This window comes from Mytilus trossulus, chromosome 8 (assembly GCF_036588685.1).
Source record: "Mytilus trossulus isolate FHL-02 chromosome 8, PNRI_Mtr1.1.1.hap1, whole genome shotgun sequence".
NCBI lineage: Eukaryota > Metazoa > Mollusca > Bivalvia > Mytilida > Mytilidae > Mytilus > Mytilus trossulus.
In genome coordinates this window covers 54,981,488-54,998,712 of record NC_086380.1, presented here as the reverse complement: position 1 = coordinate 54,998,712, position 17,225 = coordinate 54,981,488, and the positions used below count along the sequence as shown (strand labels likewise).

The window sequence follows — 17,225 nt, the reverse complement described above, 5'->3', positions numbered from 1 at the left end:
CTATCCTGGATTTTTACCAAACTTTGACAGAAGCTTCTGACAATCAAAAGATAGTATCAAGGACATTTTTATAGATTTCTTTCATCATTTTTGTTGAGTGTGTGATTAACAGCAAAAGTAGGCGAGACACTGGGTTCCGCAGCACCCTTACAAATTTTTAATCTTATTATCAAATGTCTGCCTACTATTTGGAAAATTAGCATGACTATAATAGATAGGTAGAAATTGCAAACAGCAAAAATAATTACATATATAAGATCTACAAAAAAAACCCAATGAAATTCAAACCATCAGACTAGTGACTCCTTACAAGAGTTATTGCCCTTCAAATTTCATTTTTGACTTATTTGTGAATTTTTGCCTTTTACATTTGTATCTGGAAAACTCTTATAGATAATTAGATAAGTAGAATTTGTTAACAACAAATATTATCAACAATACAAGGCCTATACAAAAGCATTATATGTCTGAAAACATTGGTTGACCCCTTATTAGAACTATTGCCCTTAAATAAATATTGTTGACTTATTCACCATTTTTTGTCCATAATCTTGAAAAAAACGAAAAGTAGATACTGTGAACAGCAGAAATGATCAGATATTCAAGGTCAACAAAAATTCATACATGAAAAAAAAATAATTATGTGTGTGAAAGGAGAGAATATTTCATTCATACCTTTCTTATATTTCAGTTTTAAATAAACACAAAGTTAAACTACAAAAGAATTACATGATGTTTGTCCATGGTGTTGACTCCAAAACAGACATAGCTGACCACCTGTATCAGTCTGATGTTTTAAGTACTGAAGAAAAAGAGGAAATTTGTAATTCTTCACTCACTCAACAGGAAAGTAATAGACTTTTATACAACAAATTGATTCGCAAAGGTGGAGATGCATACACACACCTTCTTGAAGCTGTAAGACACGGAGAATACCAGGATGTTGCTTCAGAAATGGAGAACACAGAATTGTCAGATCAAGAAATACAATTGTGTCAAATAGGTAATTATAGCAGATTCTGAAATTAATATTGTACCTGATGTACTTAGATGATTCCAATATATCATAAATTTCACATAGTTTTTAAATTATTATAAAAATCTGCCCATTTTCTTATACATCAGAGCATATTGAGTGTATCTATTCAGAGGCGGAATTTAAGGGGGGAGGGGACCAGCCCCTACTCCCCCCTTTTGTGAGAAAAATTTGGTTGATTATTTAGGTAATCACATAAGCATGACTGGAGTGGGCTCCCCTCTCAGGCAGTCAGTGCCCCCTCCCATTATATTAATCGGACACTTAATATGCGAAAAAAAAAGTATACAATTCAACGAAAAAAGACATGTTTTCATCAATATATGTTTAACTGTATGTTGGAAACAAACATCTTGCTAAATCAGAAAAGAGAGAGAGGAACTATTAAAAAACTGGTTGTTAATTATTGTTGAGCCTGCGACTTCTGTTGCAGAAAGCTTGACATAGGGATAGTGATCAGGCGGCAGCGGCGTAAGCTAACTTCTTAAAAGCTTAATATTTCAGAAAGTAGAATACCTGGATCCTTCCTTCTTCGTATATATAGATGCCTTATGTTATGAAGTTTCCGTCTGTCATATGTCCTTAGCTCCATTGTCCATTGTCCTTGACTTCATTTTCATGGTTCAGTGACTACTGGAAAAAAAGTTAAGAATTTTAGTATTCTTAATTTCTCTCTTAATATGATTAATAGTATAACTCTATGCACGTGAGTTCCTTGCAAGGTCCTTATGACCGTCAGACAGTTTTCACTTGACCTCGACCTCATTGAATGGATCAGTGAACAAGGTTAAGTTTTCGTGGTCAAGTCCATTTCTCATATACTATAAGCAATATAGGTCTACTATATTTGACGTCTGGAATGATTGTAAGGTGTACATGTCCAACTGGCAGGTGTCATCTGACTTTGACCTCATTTTCATGGTTCAGTACTAGCTAGTGGTTATACATGTAGGTTTTTGTGTTTTGGTCTGTTTTTTTATACGACCGCAAATTTTGAAAAAATTTTCGTCGTATATTGCTATCACGTTGGCGTCGTCGTCGTCGTCGTCGTCGTCGTCGTCCGAATACTTTTAGTTTTCGCACTCTAACTTTAGTAAAAGTGAATAGAAATCTATGAAATTTTAACACAAGGTTTATGACCATAAAAGGAAGGCTGGTATTGATTTTGGGAGTTTTGGTCCCAACATTTTAGGAATTAGGGGCCAAAAGGGGCCCAAATAAGCATTTTCTTGGTTTTCGCACTATAACTTTAGTTTAAGTTAATAGAAATCTATGAAATTTTGACACAAGGTTTATGACCACAAAAGAAAGGTTGGGATTGATTTTGGGAGTTTTGGTTTCAACAGTTTAGGAATTAGGGGCCAAAAAAGGGCCCAAATAAGCATTATTCTTGGTTTTCGCACAATAACTTTAGTTAAAGTAAATAGAAATCAATGAAATTTAAACACAATGTTTATGACCACAAAAGGAAGGTTGGTATTGATTTTGGGAGTTTCGGTCCCAACAGTTTAGGAATTAGGGGCCAAAAAGGGACCCAAATAAGCATTTTTCTTGGTTTTCGCACCATAGCGTTAGTATAAGTAAATAGAAATCTATGAAATTTAAACACAAGGTTTATGACTATAAAAGGAAGGTTGGTATTGATTTTGGGAGTTTTTATCCCAACAGTTAAGGAAAAAGGGGCCCAAAGGGTCCAAAATTAAACTTTGTTTGATTTCATAAAAATTGAATAATTGGGGTTCTTTAATATGCCAAATCTAACTGTGTATGTAGATTCTTAATTTTTGGTCCCGTTTTCAAATTGGTCTACATTAAGGTCCAAAGGGTCCAAAATTAAACTTAGTTTGATTTTAACAAAAATTGAAACCTTGGGGTTCTTTGATATGCTGAATCTAAAAATGTACTTAGATTTTTGATTATTGGCCCAGTTTTCAAGTTGGCCAAAATCGAGGTCCAAAATTAAACATTGTTTGATTTCATCAAAAATTGAATAATTGGGGTTCTTTGATATGCCAAATCTAACTGTGTATGTAGATTCTTAATTTTTGGTCCAGTTTTAAAATTGGTCTAAATTAAAGTGCAAAGGGTCCAAAATTAAACTAAGTTTGATTTTAACAAAAATTAAATTCTTGGGCCTCTTTGATATTCTGAATCTAAACATGTACTTAGATTTTTTATTATGGGCCCAGTTTTCAAGTTGGTCCAAATCAGGATCTAAAATTATTACATTAAGTATTGTGCAATAGCAAGTCTTTTCAATTGCACAGTATTGTGCAATGGCAAGAAATATCTAATGACTCAATATTGTGAAATAGCAAATTTTTTTTTAATTAAGAGTTATCTTTCTTTGTCCAGTATAGTAAGCAAGAAATATCTGCAAGAATTTTTTTTAAATGGAGTTATCTTTCTTTGTCCAGAATCAACTTAAATCTTTGTTATATACAATATACAATGTATATTCACTTTTTACTACCAACTGATAAATTTAAATGATCTTTACCATTCAGTGATAACAAGTAGTTTTTTTACATCTTAATATTTTATGATGTATTTAAATGAGTAGTAATTGTTGCAAACTCCATTAGAATATTTTAATTGAAATTAGTTTTGGAATAAGGGAAAGGGGGATGTGAATAAAAAATTGGGTTCAATTTTTCTCATTTGAAATTTCATAAATAAAAAGAAAATTTCTTCAAACATTTTTTTGAGAGGATTAATATTCAACAGCATAGTGAATTGCTCTAAGAGAAAACAAAAATTTTAAGTTCATTTGAATACATTCATTCTGTGTCAGAAACCTATGCTGTGTCAACTATTTAATCACAATCCAAATTTAGAGCGGAATCCAGCTTGAATGTTGTGTCCATACTTGCCCCAACCGTTCAGGGTTCAACCTCTGCGGTCGTATAAAGCTACGCCCTGCGGAGCATCTGGTCTTAAACTGTATGCAATAGGTCTACTATATTTGGTGTATGGAATGATTGTAAGGTGTACATGTCCAACTGGCAGGTGTCATCTGACCTTGACCTAATTTTCATGGTTCAGTGGTTAAAGTTAAGTTTTTGTGTCTTTGTCTGTTTTTCTAACACTGTATACAATAGGTCAACTATATCATGTATATTTGGTGTTGGAACATATTTTACGATGTACATGTCAGTTTCTTAGATACTATGTGTGATAGGTCAACTATATTTAAAGCATACTTGGTGTATGTAATGATTGCAAGGTGTACATGTATTTCCAGTTTGGTTTATCTGACCTTGACCTCATGTTTTTGGATCTTATTAAGTGTATGTGATAGTTGTAGTTGAGCTTTATATTTAGCACTATCAACATAAAATCAATGGTTAGTAAAGAAGGTGAGTCATTTCACCGTGTGCACTCTTTTTTTTTTAAAAGTTATGTTTTATACCCCCACTTTATTTACCCCCACTTTAAAATAAAGTGGGGGTATACTGTTTTACCTCTGTCTGTCCGTCCTTCCTTCCATCTGTCCATCTGTCCATCTGTCAGTCCGTCCCATCAATATTTTTCTTCGCATCTTTCTAAGGAACTACATTACAAGGATTTCTGAAATTTGGTTTCAAGGTTTATATGAGTCAGCTATACCATGTGATGTGTTTTCAGATTCATCACTCAATAACTTCCTGTGTACCTTATACTTTTAGCGAGCCAGGGGTATCATTAGTGAGCAGTAGCTCACAGATTCACTTGTTTTTTCCCCAAGAAAATAAGGCCTGCAATATGTGACCCCTTATTTTATTTTATATTTCGAAGGTATTTTGAAAAGCAATCACCTCATTGACTTTAACATAAAAAAGAATTATTACACTTATAAAATAAGTGTGATTTCGTAAATTTCAATGTATTTTAACAGAAAAATATGGTCCCAAACTTCCAGCTTTTATACTAAATTTTGAAAGTTCATCGACAAAAAAGTCTTACAGAAGATTAAGAAAAATCGGCCAATATTTAGACACCCCACCTACCTTAACCATGTTAACTGCTAATAGTAATTTATTAATTCTTTAAACATTTTCATCAGTTGTGTTCAATTTGTTAAATCTACAAGTTTGTAAAATTATTGATAAAAAAATGACTGGCGATATAAATATTGTTTTTTCTTTACCTTTATGACAAAATTATGTTGTACAATGTTGGGTTTCAGTTATAGAAATATTTAGACTATAAAACATCTAGACAGTTTGTCTTTTTACAGGAATGAAGAAACTTAAAGACAGACACGAGAAAAAAGGTAACCATAATAATATAGTTCACCGAACTTCATGCAAGACTGAAAGATGTATATTTTTTCATATTGATGTTAATTGTCTTACAGCAGTTTTACCCTTAGTGTGATAATCTACAGCTACATTTAGTCCACTACTGACGAAGTTGAAGGGGACTTAAGTTTGCACTCCATCCGTCTGTCTGCCTGTCTGTTTGTCTGTCTGTGTCTGTCTGTCTTTCTTAGTCTGTCTGTCTGTCTGTCTGTCTGTCTGTCTGTCTGTCTGTCTGTCTGTCTGTCTGTCTGTCTGTCTTTCTCGGTCTGTCTGTCTGGCTGTCTGTCTGTCCGTCAGTCAAATTAGTTTACCACCCTTTTTTCATAGTGTTTGAAGATATTGATTTGATAATTGGTATATAGTTTTATCATGACAAGTAACAGATCCAAGTTCGAATTTTGTTCATAGTAATTATGGTCCTTGGAAAAAATTCACTAAAATAATCAGTTTTTGTCTCGCCTTGATGGAGTCAAAAAGCGAGACATAGGTATGCTGTTTTCGGCGACGGGATTGCGTTGTCAACAATGTATTAGTTTTTGAATAGGTCTAGTTTATAGTGAACCACTAGTGTTAGGTCAATGCTATTTGGTACTATACAGTTGTATTATCATTAGCACATCTTGTTGCCATAGAAATTGTCATGGTCTATTGACTTTGAAACTTTTGCTAAGTTTACATGTATTAGTTTGTGATTAGGTCAGTGTAACGGGGAACCACTAGTGGAAGGTCAGTGGTATTTGGTATGCAGTTGTATGAGCATTGGCATATCTCATTGCAATGAGATTATTTGGCCCTGCCCCTCAGTCATGGTCTATTGACTTTGAAACTTTTACTTATAAAAAGAAGATGTGTTGTGATTGCCTATGAGGCAACTCTTCACAAAAGACCAAATGACACAGAAATTAACAACTATAGGTCACCACACGGCTTTCAACAATGAGCAAAGCCCATACCGCATAGTCAGCTACAGAAGGCCTTGAAATGACAAATGTAAAACATTTCTAACAAGACAACCAACAGCCTGATTTATGTAAAGAATATGATACACATCAAAAAATGACAATCACTGAATAACAGGCTCCTGACTTGGGGCATGAACATACATAATGTGGCAAGGTTAAACATGTGTACCGGTGTCAAACCCTCCCTTAACTTGGGACAGTGATGGAACATGAGCAAAAGAACAAACAATAAAAATCATTTAAAAGGACTTATCTTCGTATTTCTATTAACTCACCAGATAAATACAAAACACAACAGACAACAAGTTCAAATCTGAGAGTACCATGTTCATAATTTGTTGTTTTTATATTTTTAGATATTCTGATGGATCACGATGAAATTATTCCTAAACATATACTTGGCAAGTTTATTGATGTAGAACATTGGAACATTACTTAATCCTACAATAAGGCATCTTTAGTACATATAACTGGAAAAAATACATATGTTTTGATTGATAAGGGCTCGTATCAAGGATACAATAACTTTATACTTTTCACTTTGTCTGTCCATCTATAAAAATGTGCAGGCGGTGTAAGTTTTCTAGTTTGTATTTATCGACTCCTTTTATACTGCTTGTATTTTGACTAAAAGGTAGAATCTAAATTAGTTGCATGTTACAGTTCATTCATCATGTTTATGGTCATTTAAGAAATCTGCGACACCGACTTGAAAACACGCAAAAAATAAGTGCTTTGGAATAATAAACTAGGCACTTATTAATTTTATGAAGAGAACTATAAACAAACATAGTCTATGCAGTGTGAACATATAGAATTTCTGATAAAAATTACTACTAAACATGAAAAATGTCACAGCAATGATAATAAATAATAACATACTTGTCAGGATAGAGTATTTTTCTCAAGGGGTAATACCACCATTGATATTCTCCTATTAGTCTTTGTTTAACTGGCATTTAACAGTATGTGCCTTTTTTATACGACCGCAAATTTTGAAAAAAATTTCGTCGTATATTGCTATCACGTTGTCGTCGTCGTCGTCGTCGTCGTCGTCCGAATACTTTTAGTTTTCGCACTCTAACTTTAGTAAAAGTGAATATAAATCTATAAAATTTTATCACAAGGTTTATGACCACAAAAGGAAGGTTGGGATTGATTTTGGGAGTTTTGGTCCCAACATTTTAGGAATTAGGGGCCAAAAAGGGCCCAAATAAGCATTTTCTTGGTTTTCGCACTATAACTTTAGTTTAAGTTAATAGAAATCTATGAAATTTTGACACAAGGTTTATGACCACAAAAGAAAGGTTGGGATTGATTTTGGGAGTTTTGGTTTCAATAGTGTAGGAATTAGGGGCCAAAAAAGGGTCCAAATAAGCATTATTCTTGGTTTTCGCACAATAACTTTAGTTTAAGTGAATAGAAAATAATGAAATTTATACACAATGTTTATGACCACAACTGGAAGGTTGGTATTGATTTTAGGAGTTTCGGTGCCAACAGTTTAGGAATTAGGGACCAAAAAGGGACCCAAATAAGCATTTTTCTTGGTTTTTGCACCATAACTTAAGTATAAGTAAATAGAAATCTATGAAATTTAAACACAAGGTTTATGACCATAAAAGGAAGGTTGGTATTGATTTTGGGAGTTTTGGTCCAAACAGTTTAGGAATAAGGGGCCCAAAGGGTCCAAAATTAAACTTTGTTTGATTTCATCAAAATTGAATAATTGGGGTTCTTTGATATGCTGAATCTAACTGTGTATGTAGATTTTTAACTTTTGGTCCTGTTTTCAAATTGGTCTACATTAAGGTCCAAAGGGTCCAAAATTAAACTTCGTTTGATTTTGACAAAAAATTAATCACTTGGGTTCTTTGATATGCTGAATCTAAAAATGTACTTAGATTCTTGATTATCGGCCCAGTTTTCAAGTTGGTCCAAATCGGGGTCCAAAATTAAACTTTGTTTGATTTCATCAAAAATTGAATAAATGGGGTTCTTTGATATGCCAAATCTAACTGTGTATGTAGATTCCTCATTTTTGGTCTTGTTTTCAAATTGGTCTACATTAAAGTCCAAAGGGTCCAAAATTAAATTTAGTTTGATTTTAACAAAAATTGAAATCTTGGGGTTCTTTGATATGCTGAATCCAAATATGTACTTAGATTTTTGATTCTGGGCCCAGTTTTCAAGTTGGTCCAAATCAGGATCTAAAATTATTATATTAGTTTTGTGCAATAGCAAGTCTTTTCAATTGCACAGTATTGCGCAAAGGCAAGAAATATCTTATTGCAAAATATTGTGAAATAGCAATTTTGTTTTTAATTAAGAGTTATCTTTCTTTGTCCAGAATAGTAAGCAAGAAATATCTAATTGTAAGAATTTTTTTTATTTGGAGTTATCTTTCTTTGTCCAGAATCAACTTAAATCTTTGTTATATATACAACATACAATGTATATTCACTTTTTACTACCAACTGATAAATTAAAATAATCTTTACCATTCAGTGATTTAACTTAACGAATAATTGCTAAAATTCTAAAACAAGAGATTCGAGCATCCTTAAATTAACGAATAATTGGAAAAAATTATAAAACAAGAGGAGCGAGCATCCTTAACGTAAAGAATATCTGACAAAAATTCTAAAACAAGAGGTGCGAGCATCCTTAACTTAACGAATATCTGACAAAAATTCTAAAACAAGAGGTGCGAGCATCCTTTACCTAACGAATATCTGGCAAAAATTCTAAAACAAGAGGAGCGAGCATCCTTAACGTAAAGAATATCTGACAAAAATTCTAAAACAAGAGGTGCGAGCATCCTTAACTTAACGAATATCTGGCAAAAATTCTAAAACTAGAGCAGCGAGCATCCTTTACTTAACGAATATCTGACAAAAATTCTAAAACAAGAGGAGCAAGCATCCTTAACTTAACGAATATCTGACAAAAATTCTAAAACAAGAGGTGCAAACATCCTTAACTTAACGAATATCTGACAAAAATTCTAAAACAAGTGATGCGAGCATCCTTAACTTAACAAATAATTGGCAAAAATTCTAAAACAAGAGATGCGACCATCCTTAACTTAACGAATAATTGGCAAAAATTCTAGAACAAGAGATGCGACCATCCTTAACTTAACGAATAATTGGCAAAAATTCTAAAACAAGAGATGCGAGCATCCTTAACTTAACGAATAATTGGCAAAAATTCTAAAACAAGAGGAGCGAGCATCCTTAACGTAAAGAATATCTGACAAAAATTCTAAAACAAGAGGTGCGAGCATCCTTAACTTAACGAATATCTGACAAAAATTCTAAAACAAGAGGTGCGAGCATCCTTTACTTAACGAATATCTGGCAAAAATTCTAAAACAAGAGGAGCAAGCATCCTTAACTTAACGAATATCTTACAAAAATTCTAAAACAAGAGGAGCAAGCATCCTTAACTTAACGAATATCTGACAAAAATTCTAAAACAAGAGGTGCAAACATCCTTAACTTAACGAATGTCTGACAAAAATTCTAAAACAAGTGATGCGAGCATCCTTAACTTAACAAATAATTGGCAAAAATTCTAAAACAAGAGATGCGACCATCCTTAACTTAACGAATAATTGGCAAAAATTCTAAAACAAGAGATGCGACCATCCTTAACTTAACGAATAATTGGCAAAAATTCTAAAACAAGAGATGCGAGCATCCTTAACGTAAAGAATATCTGACAAAAATTCTAAAACAAGAGGTGCGAGCATCCTTAACTTAACGAATATCTGACAAAAATTCTAAAACAAGAGGTGCGAGCATCCTTTACTTAACGAATATCTGGCAAAAATTCTAAAACAAGAGGAGCGAGCATCCTTAACGTAAAGAATATCTGACAAAAATTCTAAAACAAGAGGTGCGAGCATCCTTAACTTAACGAATATCTGACAAAAATTCTAAAACAAGAGATGCGAGCACCCTTTACTTAACGAATATCTGGCAAAAATTCTAAAACAAGTGAAGCGAGCATCCTTAACTTAACGAATATCTGGCATAAATTCTTAAACAAGAGGTGCGAGCATCCTTTACTTAACGAATATCTGGCAAAAATTCTAAAACCAGAGCAGCGAGCATCCTTTACTTAACGAATATCTGACAAAAATTCTAAAACAAGAGGAGCAAGCATCCTTAACTTAACGAATATCTGACAAAAATTCTAAAACAAGAGGTGCAAACATCCTTAACTTAACGAATATCTGACAAAAATTCTAAAACAAGTGATGCAAGCATCCTTAACTTAACAAATAATTGGCAAAAATTCTAAAACAAGAGATGCGACCATCCTTAACTTAACGAATAATTGGCAAAAATTCTAAAACAAGAGATGCGACCATCCTTAACCTAACGAATAATTGGCAAAAATTCTAAAACAAGAGATGCGAGCATCCTTAACTTAACGAATAATTGGCAAAAATTCTAAAACAAGAGGAGCGAGCATCCTTAACGTAAAGAATATCTGACAAAAATTCTAAAACAAGAGGTGCGAGCATCCTTAACTTAACGAATATCTGACAAAAATTCTAAAACAAGAGGTGCAAGCATCCTTTACTTAACGAATATCTGGCAAAAATTCTAAAACAAGAGGAGCAAGCATCCTTAACTTAACGAATATCTGACAAAAATTCTAAAACAAGAAGAGCGAGCATCCTTAACTTAACGAATATCTGACAAAAATTCTTAAACAAGAGGTGCGAGCATCCTTTACTTAACGAATATCTAGCAAAAATTCTAAAACAAGAGGAGCGAGCATCCTTAACTTAACGAATATCTGACAAAAAATATAAAACAAGTGGTGCGAGCATCATTAACTTACCGAATATCTGACAAAAATTCTAAAACAAAAGATACAAGCATCCTTAACTTAACGAATATCTGGCAAAAATTCTTAAACAAGAGGAGCGAGCATCCTTAACTTAACGAATATCTGGCAAAAATTATAAAACAAGAGGAGCGAGTACTTAACTTAACGAATATCTGGCAAAAATTCTAAAACAAGAGGTGCGGGCATCCTTAACTTAACGAATATCTGACAAAAATTCTTAAACAAGAGGTGCGAGCATCCTTAACTTAACGAATATCTGGCAAAAATTCTAAAACAAGAGGAGCGAGCATCCTTAACTTAACGAATATCTGACAAAAATTCTAAAACAAGTGGTGCGAGCATCCTTAACTTAACGAATATCTGACAAAAATTCTAAAACAAAAGATGCAAGCATCCTTAACTTAACGAATATCTGGCAAAAATTCTTAAACAAGAGGAGCGAGCATCCTTAACTTAACGAATATCTGGCAAAAATTCTAAAACAAGAAGAGCGAGTATCCTTAACTTAACGAATATCTGACAAAAATTCTAAAACAAGAAGAGCGAGCATCCTTAACTAAACGAATATCTGACAAAAATTCTAAAACAAGAGGTGCGAGCACCCTTTACTTAACAAATATCTGACATAAATTCTAAAACAAGGGAAGCAAGCATCCTTAACTTAACGAATATCTGGCAAAAATTCTTAAACAAGAGGTGCGAGCATCCTTAACTTAACGAATATCTGGCAAAAATTCTTAAACAAGAGGAGCGAGCATCCTTTACTTAACGAATATCTGACAAAACTTCTAAAACAAGAGGAGCAAGCATCCTTTACTTAACGAATATCTGACAAAAATTCACAAACAAGAGGTGCGAGCATCTTTAACTTAACGAATATCTGACAAAAATTCTAAAACAAGTGATGCGAGCATCCTTAACTTAACAAATAATTGGCAAAAATTCCAAAACAAGAGGAGCGAGCATCCTTAACTTAACGAATAGTTGGCAAAAATTCTAAAACAAGAGATGCGACCATCCTTTACTTAACGAATAATTGGCAAAAATTCTAAAACAAGAGATGTGAGCATCCTTAACTTAACGAATATCTGGCAAAAAATCTAAAACAAGAAGAGCGAGTATCCTTAACTTAACGAATATCTGACAAAAAATCTAAAACAAGAAGAGCGAGCATCCTTAACATAACGAATATCTGACAAAAATTCTAAAACAAGAGGTGCGAGCACCCTTTACTTAACAAATATCTGACATAAATTCTAAAACAAGGGAAGCGAGCATCCTTAACTTAACGAATATCTGGCAAAAATTCTTAAACAAGAGGTGCGAGCATCCTTAACTTAACGAATATCTGGCAAAAATTCTAAAACAAGAGGAGCGAGCATCCTTTACTTAACGAATATCTGACAAAAGTTCTAAAACAAGAAGAGCAAGCATCCTTTACTTAACGAATATCTGACAAAAATTCTAAAACAAGAAGAGCAAGCATCCTTAACTTATCGAAAATTTGACTAATGCTAAAACAGGAGGAGCGAGCATCCTTAACTTAACGAATATCTGCCAAAATACTAAAACAAGAGGTGCGAGCACCCTTTACTTAACAAATATCTGACAAAAATTCTTAAACAAGGGGAGCGAGCATCCTTAACCTACCGAATATCTGACAAAAATTATAAAACAAGAGGTGCCAGTATCCTTAACTTAACGAATATCTGACAAAAAATCTAAAACTAGAAGAGCGAGCATCCTTAACTTAACGAATATCTGGCAAAAATTCTAAAACAAGAGGTGCGAGCATCCTTAACTTAACGAATATCTGGCAAAAATTCTAAAACAAGAGGAGCGAGAATCCTTAACTTAACGAATATCTGGCTAAAATTCTAAAGCAAGAGGTGCAAGCATCCTTAACTTAACGAATATCTGACAAAAATTCATAAACAAGAGGAGCGAGCATCCTTAACTTAACGAATATCTGGCTAAAATTCTAAAGCAAGAGGTGCAAGCATCCTTTACTTAACGAATATCTGGCAAAATTTCTAAAACAAGAGGAGCGAGCATCCTTAACTTTACAAATATCTGGCCAAAATTCTAAAACAAGAGGTGCGAGCATCCTTTACTTAACGAATATCTAGCAAAAATTCTAAAACAAGAGGAGCGAGCATCCTTAACTTAACGAATATCTGACAAAAAATATAAAACAAGTGGTGCGAGCATCATTAACTTACCGAATATCTGACAAAAATTCTAAAACAAAAGATACAAGCATCCTTAACTTAACGAATATCTGGCAAAAATTCTTAAACAAGAGGAGCGAGCATCCTTAACTTAACGAATATCTGGCAAAAATTATAAAACAAGAGGAGCGAGTACTTAACTTAACGAATATCTGGCAAAAATTCTAAAACAAGAGGTGCGGGCATCCTTAACTTAACGAATATCTGACAAAAATTCTTAAACAAGAGGTGCGAGCATCCTTAACTTAACGAATATCTGGCAAAAATTCTAAAACAAGAGGAGCGAGCATCCTTAACTTAACGAATATCTGACAAAAATTCTAAAACAAGTGGTGCGAGCATCCTTAACTTAACGAATATCTGACAAAAATTCTAAAACAAAAGATGCAAGCATCCTTAACTTAACGAATATCTGGCAAAAATTCTTAAACAAGAGGAGCGAGCATCCTTAACTTAACGAATATCTGGCAAAAATTCTAAAACAAGAAGAGCGAGTATCCTTAACTTAACGAATATCTGACAAAAATTCTAAAACAAGAAGAGCGAGCATCCTTAACTAAACGAATATCTGACAAAAATTCTAAAACAAGAGGTGCGAGCACCCTTTACTTAACAAATATCTGACATAAATTCTAAAACAAGGGAAGCAAGCATCCTTAACTTAACGAATATCTGGCAAAAATTCTTAAACAAGAGGTGCGAGCATCCTTAACTTAACGAATATCTGGCAAAAATTCTTAAACAAGAGGAGCGAGCATCCTTTACTTAACGAATATCTGACAAAACTTCTAAAACAAGAGGAGCAAGCATCCTTTACTTAACGAATATCTGACAAAAATTCACAAACAAGAGGTGCGAGCATCTTTAACTTAACGAATATCTGACAAAAATTCTAAAACAAGTGATGCGAGCATCCTTAACTTAACAAATAATTGGCAAAAATTCCAAAACAAGAGGAGCGAGCATCCTTAACTTAACGAATAGTTGGCAAAAATTCTAAAACAAGAGATGCGACCATCCTTTACTTAACGAATAATTGGCAAAAATTCTAAAACAAGAGATGTGAGCATCCTTAACTTAACGAATATCTGGCAAAAAATCTAAAACAAGAAGAGCGAGTATCCTTAACTTAACGAATATCTGACAAAAAATCTAAAACAAGAAGAGCGAGCATCCTTAACATAACGAATATCTGACAAAAATTCTAAAACAAGAGGTGCGAGCACCCTTTACTTAACAAATATCTGACATAAATTCTAAAACAAGGGAAGCGAGCATCCTTAACTTAACGAATATCTGGCAAAAATTCTTAAACAAGAGGTGCGAGCATCCTTAACTTAACGAATATCTGGCAAAAATTCTAAAACAAGAGGAGCGAGCATCCTTTACTTAACGAATATCTGACAAAAGTTCTAAAACAAGAAGAGCAAGCATCCTTTACTTAACGAATATCTGACAAAAATTCTAAAACAAGAAGAGCAAGCATCCTTAACTTATCGAAAATTTGACTAATGCTAAAACAGGAGGAGCGAGCATCCTTAACTTAACGAATATCTGCCAAAATACTAAAACAAGAGGTGCGAGCACCCTTTACTTAACAAATATCTGACAAAAATTCTTAAACAAGGGGAGCGAGCATCCTTAACCTACCGAATATCTGACAAAAATTATAAAACAAGAGGTGCCAGTATCCTTAACTTAACGAATATCTGACAAAAAATCTAAAACTAGAAGAGCGAGCATCCTTAACTTAACGAATATCTGGCAAAAATTCTAAAACAAGAGGTGCGAGCATCCTTAACTTAACGAATATCTGGCAAAAATTCTAAAACAAGAGGAGCGAGAATCCTTAACTTAACGAATATCTGGCTAAAATTCTAAAGCAAGAGGTGCAAGCATCCTTAACTTAACGAATATCTGACAAAAATTCATAAACAAGAGGAGCGAGCATCCTTAACTTAACGAATATCTGGCTAAAATTCTAAAGCAAGAGGTGCAAGCATCCTTTACTTAACGAATATCTGGCAAAATTTCTAAAACAAGAGGAGCGAGCATCCTTAACTTTACAAATATCTGGCCAAAATTCTAAAACAAGGGGAGCGAGCATCCCTAACTTAACAAATATCTGGCAAAAAATCTAAAACAAGAGGTGCGAGCATCCTTTACTTAACCGTAATATCTGGCAAAAATTCTAAAACAAAAGGCGCGAGCATCCTTAACCCCTACTTTTCTTTCCAGAATTATATTACATATAGTTTAAATGTTATCTTTGAAAATCTTGTAAAATCCTTGTTATTTTTTCATCGTTTTTGAAAGAAAAAAGGTGCTAATGTAAAATATATGCAAATCTAAAGAGAATTATTTCCCGCTAAATTTTCAATGGCTTATTATCTCGAAAACAAGCACACGGACATTTCATTTTTTTCTGCTTGTTTAGTTATTTTATTTACATACTATCAATTTATAACAGTCTTTAAAAAGTTTGTTATTTTGAAACAGAGTAGCGAACATCCTTAACAATGCTTTTCTGCAAAACATTTATTACGGTTTTTACCTGGAGAAAATTTTTAAGCATAGGGTACGTTTCACTCCCCTACGTCTATTGATCCCTTGGTAGAAAAGGCGGGATACATCACGCATGGAGAGGAACTTCCTTTGTACTGGGTTTATACATATAAAACATATTGCTAAAATGGCAAAAATTTTATTTTATAGTATGGGATGTATATTAGGTATGAATTATTTGATTACCAAGCTAAATCACAACATGCTCTGATGAGTTTATCTTGGAACCTTGTACACCATGTACACCAGTACACAGGAGGTTGAATGGTTACTTAACACCACAGGAGTTTAAATTTTTTGAAAACTATTGAATTCCCAATGTGAAATAAAATATAAATAACTCTTTAAATTTGTATCGTATAAATGATAAGGTTTATTAAAAAGGGGGTGGGGGTGGGGGTTGCTGTTTCAGAATGGTTTGAGGTGATGAACACAAAGCAGTTCCATTCTATATTTAATTGGCCACATCATACATGTAACAAGAGAATTCCCATGCTACGTCAGCAATCTATTTATTAGTACATTTTGGTTGTGAACAAAATAATTTTAAAAGTTGCTCTTTCAAAATTTCAAAATTTCCGTTTAGGAACTTTCATTTGGGAAAATCCCCCGCAAATAATGACAGTAAGCAGGTATGCAAATTGTAGGACAGAAAGTCGCAGGACATAAATCATGTTAATACGTGTTATTTTATATTTTTTTATTTGATTTTTTTTTTTATACAAAAATAAGGCATGGGGTATGTCTCAGTTGATAACTTGATAATATCATACATATAGAAAAAAAAAACAAAAAAGGTAAAAATTATAATCATACTTGTCGTTTTCTCTAATAAAAAAAAAGTTAAGCGTCTGTCTTATTTTGGAATCAATTAGATATTTTTTACAAATTTCATTTTAACAGTTATGGGCTTTCGTATTTTTAGTTGAGAAACTTAACAAACCATGAACAAAGCCTTTTTTATCATGTTTATAGTTGGTTTGGAATACTGCTTCAAGTTGGTATGCAGAATTGAAAATTGGATAATTATTTCTTTGATTTTGTTTATTAAAATACTTTGATTGGTAATCATAAGCATATAATAATGAATTTCTACTAAGAAAATAATTTGTGATCAAAACTATTTATAATACTAATTTTCTACTAAGGAAACAATTTGTTTTGAAATCTATTTGATGAAGTTATTCATTTTTAGCTCACCTGGCCCGAAGAGCAAATTGAGCTTTTCTCATCACTTTACGTCCGTTGTCTGTCGTCGTCATTGTCCGTCGTCGTTAAC

The 17,225-nt window shown here is 33.2% G+C and overlaps 1 protein-coding gene across 1 annotated transcript in view; it reads left to right on the top strand.

Annotated features, from left to right (window-relative positions):
* The window catches only part of LOC134727775 (uncharacterized), a 71,490-nt gene that overhangs the window by 17,768 nt on the left and 36,497 nt on the right, over window positions 1-17,225 (top strand). The window contains exon 4 of the mRNA XM_063592163.1: window positions 692-1,003. Within this exon, the coding sequence (XP_063448233.1) occupies window positions 692-1,003 (312 nt within the window). The remainder of the gene's footprint in view (window positions 1-691; window positions 1,004-17,225) is intronic.